This window comes from Dipodomys spectabilis, unplaced genomic scaffold, assembly GCF_019054845.1.
Source record: "Dipodomys spectabilis isolate Male_0828 unplaced genomic scaffold, ASM1905484v1 ptg000215l, whole genome shotgun sequence".
Lineage (NCBI taxonomy): Eukaryota > Metazoa > Chordata > Mammalia > Rodentia > Heteromyidae > Dipodomys > Dipodomys spectabilis.
Window position 1 is genome coordinate 8,505,146 of NW_024870892.1, and position 12,844 is coordinate 8,517,989.

Genomic DNA, 12,844 nt, shown 5'->3' on the forward strand with positions numbered 1-12,844 from the left:
CCTGAGGCAGTGGGGACCTGAGGTCAGGTCACAGTTGCTTCTACCAGGGCAGGTTTCCTGCCCTGGGGCCGCAGGGTTGGGGCAGGAAGCCTGCAGCACTTGCTGGGCTGCAGGGTACCTCTGTGTGGTTTAAGACACAGGGTGGGGTTGTTTATTTTGAAATGTGGGCACACAGAGCTGCACATTTTCAAACCAAACCCAGAGACCTGATGAGAAGAGCAGAAGTGCTGAGTGGAACAGGATTCAGTGTGGCCCGCACTGAAAGCATCCTCAGCCCAAGGTCCAGCAGAACAAGGAATACCGACCAGGCTGCTGTGCCAACCTGTTCCCGGGCCCAGGAGGCCCCTGACCCCTGTGCCACTGCCCTTGGGAGCCTGGTATCAAGCCGGTTTCAGGACAGAATGGGCACACCATGGCTGGGATCAGAAGCACTCATCGACATCTAGATACAAGGTGCTTCCTGGTCTAGATCCACAAGGTCATGCAGCCATGACCTCTTCCCTCTGAGACTCTGTTTCCCCTTCTGTATAATGGCAGCAAGAGCCCACTTGGCGCAGAGACTTGTGAGTGCTAAGTATAGCACTGACCACTCCCTGTGGTGCCTAGAGTGCTTAAATCTCAATTTTTCCTTTTATTTCCACAGCCTCTTTCCTCTACCCTATTCCATATCCCAGAGAGAAATCCCAAGTCCCTAGAAACATACTAAAATTGAGGCCTAGCTACGATGCTCAAGAGGACAGGAAGAGGGATTCCTGGGAGAAATACCAAGTCAGATGCTAGTTAATCATGCAACCAAAAGGCCCTGCCAGGGGACATGAGGAGCTGCCCACAGTCAGGAAAGGACTGCAGTCTGGGAAGAGGTGTTCCACAACCCCCAAGAGGAGCAGCAAGAATCCCAGGACAGAGGAAGGTGACATAGCGGGCCAGGCTTCCTTGTGTTTTGTGTGGGAGTAGACCTGCTATCCCACTCTACAGTGTCCCGGCCACACCTGTAGGTAGCACATGCTGATCAGCTCCAGCCTAGTCTGCAGTGACTCACTGAGTGCAGAAGTAAAAAATAAATGAAACATAAAATCCATGCTCTGATGTGTGTTCTGGGTTGGGGAAAAATCCTCAGGATGCTCTGGTGAGTGAGGGTTGGATCAAGATGCTCCACTGGCTTCCCTGCGAGTCTGACGGTAGCTGCTCACTGTCAAGTGTGAGACACCAGAAGCAAATACATTGTCTGAAAGTGTACCAGGACTGGCAGGCTGATGGTGACACATATCCCTCCTATCTGGGGCCAAACAAGATGAGAGACCGCTACTGTAACTGTGAGCCTGGACCACACTGAAAGTAGAGGCAAAGGGCTCCTTGATGCAGGGTCAGCCACAACTGGTGCCCATGAGCCTGGTAGTGTGTATCAGGGACCCCACCAGGCCTGGCCCATATAGCCGACCACACAGCACACACGCGAACCCTGAGACCATCAGGCCTGGCACGTACAGCAATCACACAGCACACATGCGAACCCTGAGACCACCAGGCCTGGCCTGTACAGTGATCACACAGCACACACATGAACTCTGAGACTACCAGGCCTGGCCTGTACAGTGAGCACACAGCATACGCATGGACCCTGGGACCACCAGGCCTGGCCCGTACAGCAACCACACAGCACATGCGTGAACCCTGAGGCCACCAGGCCTGGCCCATATGGCGACCACACAGCACACATGCAAACCCTGAGACTACCAGGCCTGGCCTGTACAGTGACCACACAGCACACGTGCAAACCCTGAGACCCCCTTCTGTGAATGAGAAAGAAAGCTGGGGAAGCCTATCTCTGGCATCATTTCTGTAGCTCCATGCTGAGGGCAGACAGGACAGCAAGAGTGGGTGGACCCCTGCAACTCCCCTTCCTCTGAAGGCTCCTACTAGTCTACTAGGGAACACCTAATGTCCTTTCCAGCCATTTACACCTTACACAGTGACTTTGCCAAATAAACCAAGCTTTAAGGGCAGGACCAAAGCTGGAAAAGCAGTTTCGGGAGGCTGCCAGGGGGACACACTGCAAGGGCCACAGCCACCTGCACAGAGCAACGGCTGTAGTTAAGCTGCAGTTTGGTGTCCTGGCCTGGGCCAATTGCTCTCCCTGTTGTCCCTCAGCTCATTCTTCATCCTCACAAGTCTTTAGGACTGATTCTCCCGCCCTTTGCCTTTACTACAGCAGATACTCAAATTGCCTCTGCTTCTACAAAGCCCACACAGGCCTCCTGAGAGGACCCAGTACCTGTGTACCCCTATCCCTCTTCACACCTTGCTCCGCTTCCTACACTCCCCACCAGGCAAGCTGTGCCATGTTTGCTTCTTCAACCTTTCTAACTCTCTCTCTTGATCTTTATATTTCAGGTTTACCTTCAGTTTCCCATTTGGCTATGGCTATCAGCTTAACTCTTTTAAATCTTTAGGCCCTTGTAGTGTTCAGCTTTAGAAATTTCCCTTTTAGATAAAAATGGCAAAGAAACACATGAAGAAATGTTCATCATCCCTGGCTGTAAAGGAAATGCAAATAAAAACAACACTGAGATACCACCTTACCCCAGTCATAACGGCTCTCGTCCTAAAGTCAGCCAATGACAAATGCTGGAGGGGATGCGGAGAAAGAGGAACCCTACTGCATTGCTGGTGGGAATGTATACTAATACAACCACTTTGGAAAACAGTCTAGAGATACCTTAGAAAGATAAATATGACCCAGCCATACCACTCCTAGGCATCTACCCTGAGTAACAGGGACCAGTATACCAAGACACATGTACCTCCATGTTTATGTAGCACTGTTCACAATAGCCAAGATTTGGAAACAACCCAGATGCCCCACTACTGATGAGTGATCCAAAATTTGTGGTACCTATATACAATGGAATATTATGCAACCATTAGAAAGGACAAAATAATGGCATTTGCAGGGAAATGGATGGAACTAAAGCAGATTATTTTGAGCAAAGTAAGCCAAGAACAAAGTGACAAACGGCACATGGTCTCCCTGACTTGTGAATGCTAAAGCCAAAATACAAGAAGATATGGCAAACAGGACTCAAGAAACAAAGGACAGCCACCCATTTTGCCATATCATTGCTAAATGACTCCATGTTCTGGATCATATATATGGTAGATATATGCACACAACAGAAGGAAGCCAGGAGGAGGAACAGAATAGGTGGGAACAGCCCACACTAAGCAAAAGGAAAGAAATGTAAACATCACCTGATGTGGAAAAAATAACTTGTAATGTCAAAGCTCATACAATTCACAAACTGTACAGACCACGATAATGACAATTTGCCATGTGAAAATTAAAATGTGACTCTAAGTATCACTATTCCACAATACTGTGAAATATGTGAAATTTATGTAATCACCTAATCTCAATTTTTAAGAAAAAAAGTGAGAGAAGGGATGTGTTTAGAGAGATGAGTGACAATGTTGTCAGATACTTTGTACTCGTATACTGTTTTGTAGAATGGCAACTTCTTTGTACAACTACTTTAAGATAATAAAAAAATTAAATTAAGAAAAAGAAATTTCTCTTTTGTTTCACATTGGCTTGGTGATGCTTTATGACTTTTTATCCCACTCATGTTTTTAATCTTGTGTCTCATTACTTTAAACATGATCAACTTAAGCTAGGCACTAGTAGCTCACGCCTATAATCCTAGCTACTCAGGAGGCTGAGATCTGAGGACCACGGTTCAAAGCCAGCCCAGACAGGAAAATCCATGAGATTCTTATCTCCAATTAATCACCAAAAAGCCAGAAGTGGAGCTGGGAATCAAGTGATAGTGCACTAGCCTTAAGCACAAAAGCACAGGGATAGTACTCAGACCCTGAGTTCAGCCTCAGGACTCTTTCTCTCTCTCTCTCACAAACACACACACACATACACACACACAATCAACTTCATTTCTGAGAAAGATAAAAGCTCAGAAACAATAATTCTAATTCTCTCTTTCAAATACACACACACACACACACACACACACACACACACACACACACACACACACATGCTTAACTTCTTTGTGCACTCTCTCCTCTGAGCTCACGGTATTCATAACTTCATGTAGGAAAATTCTTTGAGTCCTGAACTGAGAGATGACTGGATTTGCCCTGACTGTACCTCATGGCCTCAGTAGATACCACTCACTACTGACCCAAGGCACACCAAGATTCATAAGATGAGGCTCTGGACCACACCTGTGTGGAACGCTCTGCACTAGGCTGGACAACAAGCTATCCTGCCCACTTCTTTCCTGAGTGGTAGGTCACTTGCTGTTGGTGCTTGCATCACAATGGAGTTTGGGGTGCCAGCTTTCCAACCCCCAATATGGGGAGGGCAAATGGCCACCTACCATAGCCAAACATACATGCCCTTTTTTAAGCAAAATTTGACAACAGTTTTGTCTGTGTGCATCTGCTCCTTTGCTGTCAGTGTTCTGCCTGTACAGCCTCTCCTTGGACCTGGCACACACCCCCATAAGCACTCTGTGAGAATCTCTGAACCAGTCAATACATGAGCAAACAACAATCAAAGCCTAGTAAGACTATGAGGAGTCGGCTGTGTGGTGCACCCAGGTTCAGGGCTCCCTTTGTCTGTTAACTCCTGGAGACCAAGATCATTGCTCCCATCCTCGTTTGCCTTCAGCCTTCTTTTCTGCTCCAGAGGCACAGTGCCCAGGGACCCACACAAGAAGCCATAACTCCTATCTCTAAACCTGCTGATATGTCTGAAACACAAGGGCCCTTTCTCACCTCACTGGATGGGGTGCCAATGGGTGCGCTCCCATGGCCTCCAAGGAGAAGTCTGCAAGAGCCAAGCCTAGAAAACAGCTTCCCTTCTCCAGGCCCACTCAAACCCAGAAGGCCTTGCTTAGGTGACATCAGCAAACTTGCTAAGTAACATTTTGTTCCTCTTTTGCAAAGTAGAAATTATCACCCTACTGTTATTTTCTTATTCCATAGACGTTCTTCGAAAACAAACAATTCCTGACAATACGTCTCAATCTACTCACTCTCAACAGTTTACTTCAAGGAATCTAAGAGTATGTCAAGTAATACAACCAAATTATTACTCAGCCTCAGTGGGCCAAGTCTCTTTCCTCATTAGGGGCAGGCCTAATGGTTTTCTAAAAATTAAACTTACTAGGTCAGCAGAACAAATTGTTGGTTCCCATGTAGAAATAGCAATAGGCAAGGATATAATTCAACTGCTAAAAATGTCTTCAAAATCAGAATAGCTGTTCTGAAGCCACATGCACCATAATTGCAGACCCAACGGTGGAGTCCCTGGCTCAGAGTTGTCTCCTTTGATCCACCAGTTGGCTCACCACCCAAAACCACTGAGGAAGCTGGTGTGCTCCCAACACCGAGTACCCAACAAGCATCTAGCAACACATCCGCTGGCTCCCTACCTCCTCTCTTGTTTTCCTCTTCTCTGACACCTGAGGCATTGCCACCTCCTATTCCAACAGTTGCCAGCAGCAACTTTGGCTCTCTTCAGATCAGGAATCAATTTGGAAGGCAAAGTCCCTTAGACACCCGGTGACCCCTCCAGTCCTCAAACTGTACCTATAAATGTTTCTAAGTCTCTCTCTTCAGTAAGAAGTCAGCTCAGTTACCTTGGTGCCCATATACATTGAGTCTCTTAAGAAACTTTAGAGCCCAGTGTAGTGGCCCACACCTTTAATCCCAGCTACTTGGGAGGACTGCAGCTCAAGACAAGCCCATGCAAAAACGTCATCCAACAAATAAGCTAAGAGGTGATACTGTGTGCATATGATTCCAGCTACATGGGAGGTAATAATGTGCACATATGATCCCAGCTACATGGGAGGTGATCCCAGCTCATGGGAGATGATACTGTGTGCATATGATCCCAGCTACATGGGAGGCATAGGTAGAAGAATCGTGGTTCAAGACTTGCTCTGGACAAAAAAAATAAAAAGTGAGATCTTGTCTTAAAAGCAACAAAAGGAAAAGGACTAAAATACCTGTCTAGCAAGCACAAGGCCCTGAATCCAAAACCTCAGAACCACCAAAGGAAAAAAAAAAGATGGTTTAAAAATTTAAGTTTTAAAATATACTTCCCCTCCCAAAACTTTAACTTGAACTCTTGTTGCAGTCATCTCTAAAAGAGTTCCTCCTGCCTTTTGGGGAAGAAAGTGGCTCTGGGTGCCTCAGTGCTCAAGGGTCCTGGACATCTGGAGCACCAGCAAACGTCAGCATCCCTGCCAAGACACATCACCACCCACAGCCAAGCCCCATGGGTACTACCTCTTAACCAAGACATGGAAAAGGGCAATGGCCACATAGGGCTTGAAAGACATCTGGATACTGATTCAGAACTAGGGAGAACATTAGCAGAAGTTACCAGAGTGACTTTTCCACAATCTTGGTCCGGAAAACCTCCTCCTGGTCCAGGTTCACAGTACAATAGCAATCTCTCATCTTGTTTGGCCCCGGATAGGAGGGAAGATTCTTGGCTTCACCTAAAAAGCAGAGGTGACACATATCATCAACTCAGCAGCCTGCCAGACCTGGTACATGTCCAGACAATGCATTTGCTTCGTGACCAGGTACCTGCTCTTACATCTGTACAGTCACTTACACTTCACAGCCTTGGTTTTCTTCTACCAGTGAAAATACTGACAAAACGCCATCTGTACTGCTGACTCACAAAGTCACATGCAACATCAACTTCTGGAACAAAGTGATGAGAGCAGAGTTCAACCAGCCTTGGAATTTATTTGATTTTTGTTTTACTACCCACATTAGTCCCTTTAGTTCTCAAAATTTTAATTGTGATAAAATAAATACACATAAATAAACTGTACCTCCATTGCTACCTCTAAAGATAGTGGTAAGTACCTTCCCACAGGTGCACACTGTTATCTCCATCCACTGACTTCATCTTCCCTCTGGAGACCCATGCCCAATGCAATACTAATTTGCATGCCCTACCCTAGTACCCCAATCTGTCTTCTGTCTCCAGGACACTGGTGAGTCTAGGGACCACTTGCTCTTCTGCACTGGTTCGCCTCACTCACAGCAAGGCACGGTGCTCTGCATAGGGGCTGGCCTTCTCGGGGAGGTGGAGCCTGGAGGCAGGGTCAGGTCATTGTGGCCAGGCCCTTTAAAGAGTCCATGAGACTCCAGCCTTTCTCCCTCTTTTGCTTCTAGGCTGTGAGTGCTAAATGGACTGTTCCACATATGCTGCTACCACTGCCACTAGCAAGCCCACCAGATGCCCAAAGCCTGGGTCCACCCAGTCTTGGACTGTGGACTGCAACCTCCAAATCCGTAAGCCAGGATAACCCTTTTTCTATTTATAAGGTAATTATTTCAGGTATTACTTATTGTCACAAAAAGCTAACACACAGCAGATATCAGAATTTCCTTCCTCTTAAGAGTGAATACTATTCCACGTTTATATAGAATACATTTTCTTTATTCGTCTGTCAAGTGCCTTTTTATTTTGAATTTAACAGTATCAGGTCCAAGAATGATATCAAGGAGAAGGACTCTTTTTCATTGGCAAAATTAAACTATAAACTCTGGCTGCTGAGAGCACAATGTGATTTGCAAGTTGGGAAAAAAATCTAGGAGAGACCTAGGATGGATCTCAGTCTTTTCTCCTATAGGCCCCACTTTGTGGAGCCTCAGAAAGATTCTGACCACATTTGGAATAAGTGGGAGCTCCTGGTGTAGCCAGTTTCAGATGGACTCTGCAGAGACACCTGACATGATTCTGTCCAGTGGTCACTGTAGAGCAGCCAACAGCACAACCTATAGTGGACAGTGCTGCTTGGCCCTGGTGGTCAGGTTGGCACTGGTGGTGGCTTCCAGATCTGACACTGACACGTACTTCCATGGCAGTGAGGTCAAGGGAATCAATGTCAAGATGTCTCATTTGTCTCTGAGCTATTCTGACTTTCAAGGCAAGACATCTAGCAATAAATGATAATACACACACACACACAGATAGACACGAAGGAAAAGTGTAGAGACACGGGGAACCCAAAACATAAGACATGCTGATGCCTGTCCACACTCCTTGGGTATGTTGTCTTATGTATAGATCCTGCAGAGCAACACAAATGGCCAGAATTGGGGCTGGACCAATCACAGCTACATGCCTGCTAGGCACATCCAATATGGTACAGAAAACAACCCATCCAAAAAGATGCTGTTTGGCATTTCTGGCCATCTAGTTTGCAAACCAGCATCTTTTTGGATGAGTTGTTTTCTGTACCCTATTGGATGTGCCTAGCAGGCATGTAGCTGTGATTGGTCCAGCCCCAATTCTGGCCATTTGTGTTGCTCTGCAGGATCTATACATAAGACAACACACAGAAGGAGACTAGATGGCCAGAAATCCCAAACCGCAGGGTGAACTCAACTTGATCTTTTTTTTTAACTTTTTGTTAATGTTGTTAACATAAGAAAGTCACTGAGCATATGAGCAAATTAATAGAAATCCTTTTCAATAACTGGGTGATGTCTTCTATGTCAGTAAATTTCTGATTGCCAAAGTGCTGGTATATAGCAGCACCAGCATAATCTACCAGAACTATCTGCAAATGTCTCATGACCATTTCCCGCCCAGAGGCAGCACAAGATCAGACAACAGAAAGTAGCTATCTGGGGCCTCTGCTCTGGACGTGTCAAGTTTAAAGGCCCTGGAATCAATGACTACCCGACTATCCGTGGTGAAGGCAGTTTAGCCATTACCCTGGAAACACTCCACATCAGAGACACTGCAGAAAACCCATCTCTATCTGTGTAGACCACACCACCAACCTCCTGAGAGGTGGTGGAGCTGAGGCGCGCCTCAGAGCTTCGGAAGACAGGGCAACCTGTAGAGCTTAGGATGAATTCTCAGGCACACAAGCAGGCAACGAGGCTTGAGGGCCCCACAGGGAGAAGGGACAAGCTGGCCTCATGGGGAGAAGGTGCTGAGGTGGCACCCACACACATCTGCTCCCATAGTTGGTCTGAGAGACACAGCAGCCCCTGGCCATGTTGGGAAGCACTCTTTCAACCCAGTTCTGGTTGGGGACTGGCATCTCTCACAGCATTCACAAACCCTAAGCCTCCAAACCAGTCCGATCAGGCCTACACCTTTACCACAAGCATTAGGGCTGACCCTAACCTTTGAATTTTAACTGATTTCCCATTTTGGGTTTTTGTGAGGATTTGTTATTGCTTCTGCTTTTTTTTTGCCTTTTAAACAAATGAGTGTAGAATGCCAATAATTAGCTCCAAGTACCTGTTACTTTCTTTCTTTCATTTTAGATGTTTTATTTATGCCTTTTGTCTTTTGTCCTGAAAATGTTCGTTCATAATAACATTAACAAAAGTGCTCATTTGAAGATGTTACCACATCCACAGGCTAGTTTGAAAATAGCAGCAACAGTACCAGTCCTTCCAGAGGGCTAGACATCCCTATCCATTTAAGAAAAATTATTATTAAGGTGATGTACAAAGGGGTTACCATTACACAAGTCAGGTAAAGAGTATATTTCTTTTTAGACAATGTTATCCCTTCTCTTCTTGCTCTCTCCCCACTTTTTCCTCCCATCCTCACCCACAGGTTATATTTCAACATAGTATCTAGGGAGTACTACTGGTGCATTTGTTCACCTTTTGGTGCCTATATCTTGAAAGAAAAAATGTCAAGGAGTCTTTAATTGCCTGCTCCTCATGCAGGAAATAGTTCTCTCTTTTTCTAGACCTCTCTACTTTAACTGTATTATACCTAAGTAAATCCTTGCTAAAACTTAAAAAAAAAAAAAAGTAGCCCTTCATTATTTTGAACATGTCAGCTCTATTTTGTTGGAGCCCTGATAAATGTTGGTGATCCAACTCTGGGCCTTGCAGGTGTTCAACAAATACTCTACCACTGAGGAAAGCCCTGACTAATCCCGGTGAGACTGCAGATATCCCAGTTACGGAGAGAAAGTTCAGGGCCAAGCTGAAGACAGATTCAGAAGCAAAGATGCCCAGAAGAGGAGCTGACAGGTTCCTGCACAAGTAACGTCAGCACAGCTACATTAGGAAGCAGGAGCCCCTACGTGGGAGGAAGAGGCATGTACCAGAACTCTATACACAATACACAACTTTCCAGTGGCTCCAGCCACATCCATCTGCTGGCCTTCCAGCTGCTGAGTCCCACATGAGTACAGTACCTGAAAGAAGTAGGAAGGGGAGAGTTCGGGTAGCTTGGCTGGGAGAAGGGAGTGAAAGTCTGCCAGCTCCCCCTGAAATACTGGATTACTGGAAGGCCTTTGTTCCCACTTCCCTTTGGGGAACAGAGGGAAAGACAGTGGACAGTCAAGACATAAGCCTGAGGTGACTCTTGAAAGTCCTATGGGAGGCAGATGGTCTTTGATAAAACAAAACAGATTTTGTTCCTCTTTATTATCCAGAAAACCTCAAAACATGAGCAGCAGCAGCTGACACTTTGTTGAAGGGTGAGGTCAAAGAAACAGTTGTGACGCCTACTGGTACTGTGATATCTAGTCCCCACACAGCTTTGCATCCCACCAGGACTGCCCTACCTGCATGAGAGTGCAAGTATCTTGGTTGCTATGACAACAGCAATACAGAAATGTAGCTGCTTAGTCTGAACCAGGATTAAATAGGCCTCTCAGACCAGGAGGACCAAACAGCTGCCACATGTGCCTGAGGTCTTCCCCTTGCCACATCCCTATCACTGGGGGCTCCATCTGGAAAGAGCCAAGAACAGTGTTACCTTAAGTAAAGACTTGGATGACTGGATCCAGCTAGACAGGCTGCAGGCCTAACAGCTTCCTAGAGGGCCAAAACCATTTTGGCTGCAGATGTCTGAGTTCCTCCCTGTCATACATCACCACACATCATGGTGTCTCCTCTACTCCCTCCTGACTACACTTGGCGGGTTTCATTTCACGATCCAATTTCAAAACTACAATGCTATTAACCATATTTCAAAAACACATGGTTCTCACTATCCTGTATTACCTAGTAAGAAACAGATTTTTTTGTCTTTTCTTTTGTCTTTCCTTTTTAGTAATAGCACTAAAGTTTGCACTCTGCCTTGCACTTGCTAGGCAGGCGCTATCTCATTTGAATCATACCCTCAGCCTGTTTTGCTTTATTTTTCATGTAGTGTCACGCATTTTTGCCTGAGGCTCACTCAGACCAGCATCTCCCTACCTATGCCCCTCACATGGCGAGAGGTAACATATATAAGAGTGTGTACCATAGTGCCCAGCCTAGGAAACAGGTTTTGAACTGAAAGCCAGGCCCATCCTCGGGGCACTACAGGAAACAGTTCTCAGTTGCTCAGGTCTGAGAGGTTCTAGAAGACAGTCCTTGGTGACCAGGCCTCCTTGATGGGCAGAAGGCTCTAGTGCTAATATGGCCCATCCAAAAAATCTCCCAGGCACAAGGACCAACATCTTCAGAGTCCCAGAAGATACTGGTCTTTGCAGAATGCCTATTAATATCATTATTTTCCAGAAAAGAACAGTTTTGTGATTAAAATATCCCACCTCCTTGAATAGGCGGCTTCTCTGCCTTACCATTTAGTGTTTAGTATTAAATTGAAACATTTATAAAGCTAGATTAGAATGAATTTCTAAGTCACATTTTGCACAACCTCCATCCACACTAGACTAGAGAACCCTTCGGAATCATCCTCCTCCTGGAAGAACCTGCATAGAATGGTCACTGCCTACACCTCAGACTCCTGATCTCCATAAAGGACTCGAAGCACATTGGAGTATAAAAGACAAGTTCAGAATAAGACTGTGAGAGTGGAAACAAGATCAAAACATGACAAAAGGAAGAACAATTATATCTATCCAGCCCCAACATGTGTGACTCAGCACTCAAATGAAGCAAGTTTCCCAGCAGCTAACAATGGAAATATGGTGGGAACAAAACTTTCACAATTTGTTGTAAAATAGAACACACACCAGCTCTCCAGGAAGAAAAAAAAACAACTTTATTGCCAGATGGCATAAGCAAGAACTAATGAGTGATGAACCAAACTATCTTCCATGATCACTGGCAGATTCACAGTGTGTTCTAGGAGGCCCCACTCTCCACTCTCCTACAAACTCCCAGAAAAGATTTTGCTACATAAGAGCTGGCACTAATCAGAATTGCAATGTTTTCAAGAAATTCTGATGCATCTTCCCACTAACACTTTGTCTCTTGGCTGGGCTCCTAAGGACATCAGTAGTTAGTGCTCTGTTAAGGTGAAAATGCTATCAGCAGACCTTCCCCTCCCCCTCCCTCCCCCCCACCTACCCAGCTACAGCAAAGTCCTCTCCCTCCCCACCTCTCACAGATCTTCCTCCTGATTGAGCATCCTGGGGACACGACTGGGCCTCAGCTCTTCTTTGCATTCCAGCACCCAAGTAGCATGTGACCAATGAAGGGCTTCCTGCCTGTGGGGAATACTGAACTCTTTAGATGTGGAAAGAGCACCACTCTGGGAATCCATCAGGAATGTGGCATGACAAGCATGTGGCCACTTCTAACTGTTCCGGCTCTTATGCACAAGCACAAATGATAGTACACGAAGTGTATCCATCCACGGCGACAGATGAGCAGCTGAAATAACGGAAAGAGACAAAAATCACAGAACCAAGCACTTCTTCACAGACAGTGCCTATCAGGAGACTCAAACACAACCTGAACATCTTCAAGCACAACTCTGCTGCAGGCCAAACACCTGGGGAAGTTCTCAAAATGTCCTAATTTAGGAGCTCATGAATACAGGCTAGAGACACCAGATTCTAGATCTGAGAAC

The 12,844-nt window shown here is 45.9% G+C and overlaps 1 protein-coding gene across 8 annotated transcripts in view; it reads right to left on the reverse strand.

The window, feature by feature from the left end:
• Rasa3 (RAS p21 protein activator 3) overlaps positions 1 to 12,844 on the reverse strand; it is a 92,046-nt gene that overhangs the window by 48,859 nt on the left and 30,343 nt on the right. For 6 of the 8 annotated variants that reach the window (XM_042697338.1, XM_042697331.1, XM_042697333.1 and 3 more), the window contains one exon: positions 6,413 to 6,530. In XM_042697338.1, the coding sequence (XP_042553272.1) occupies positions 6,413 to 6,530 (118 nt within the window). Of the gene's footprint in view, positions 1 to 6,412; positions 6,531 to 6,649; positions 6,670 to 7,002; positions 7,020 to 12,844 lie in introns of those variants that run through there. The other 2 variants (XM_042697337.1, XM_042697334.1) reach the window with 2 other exon arrangements.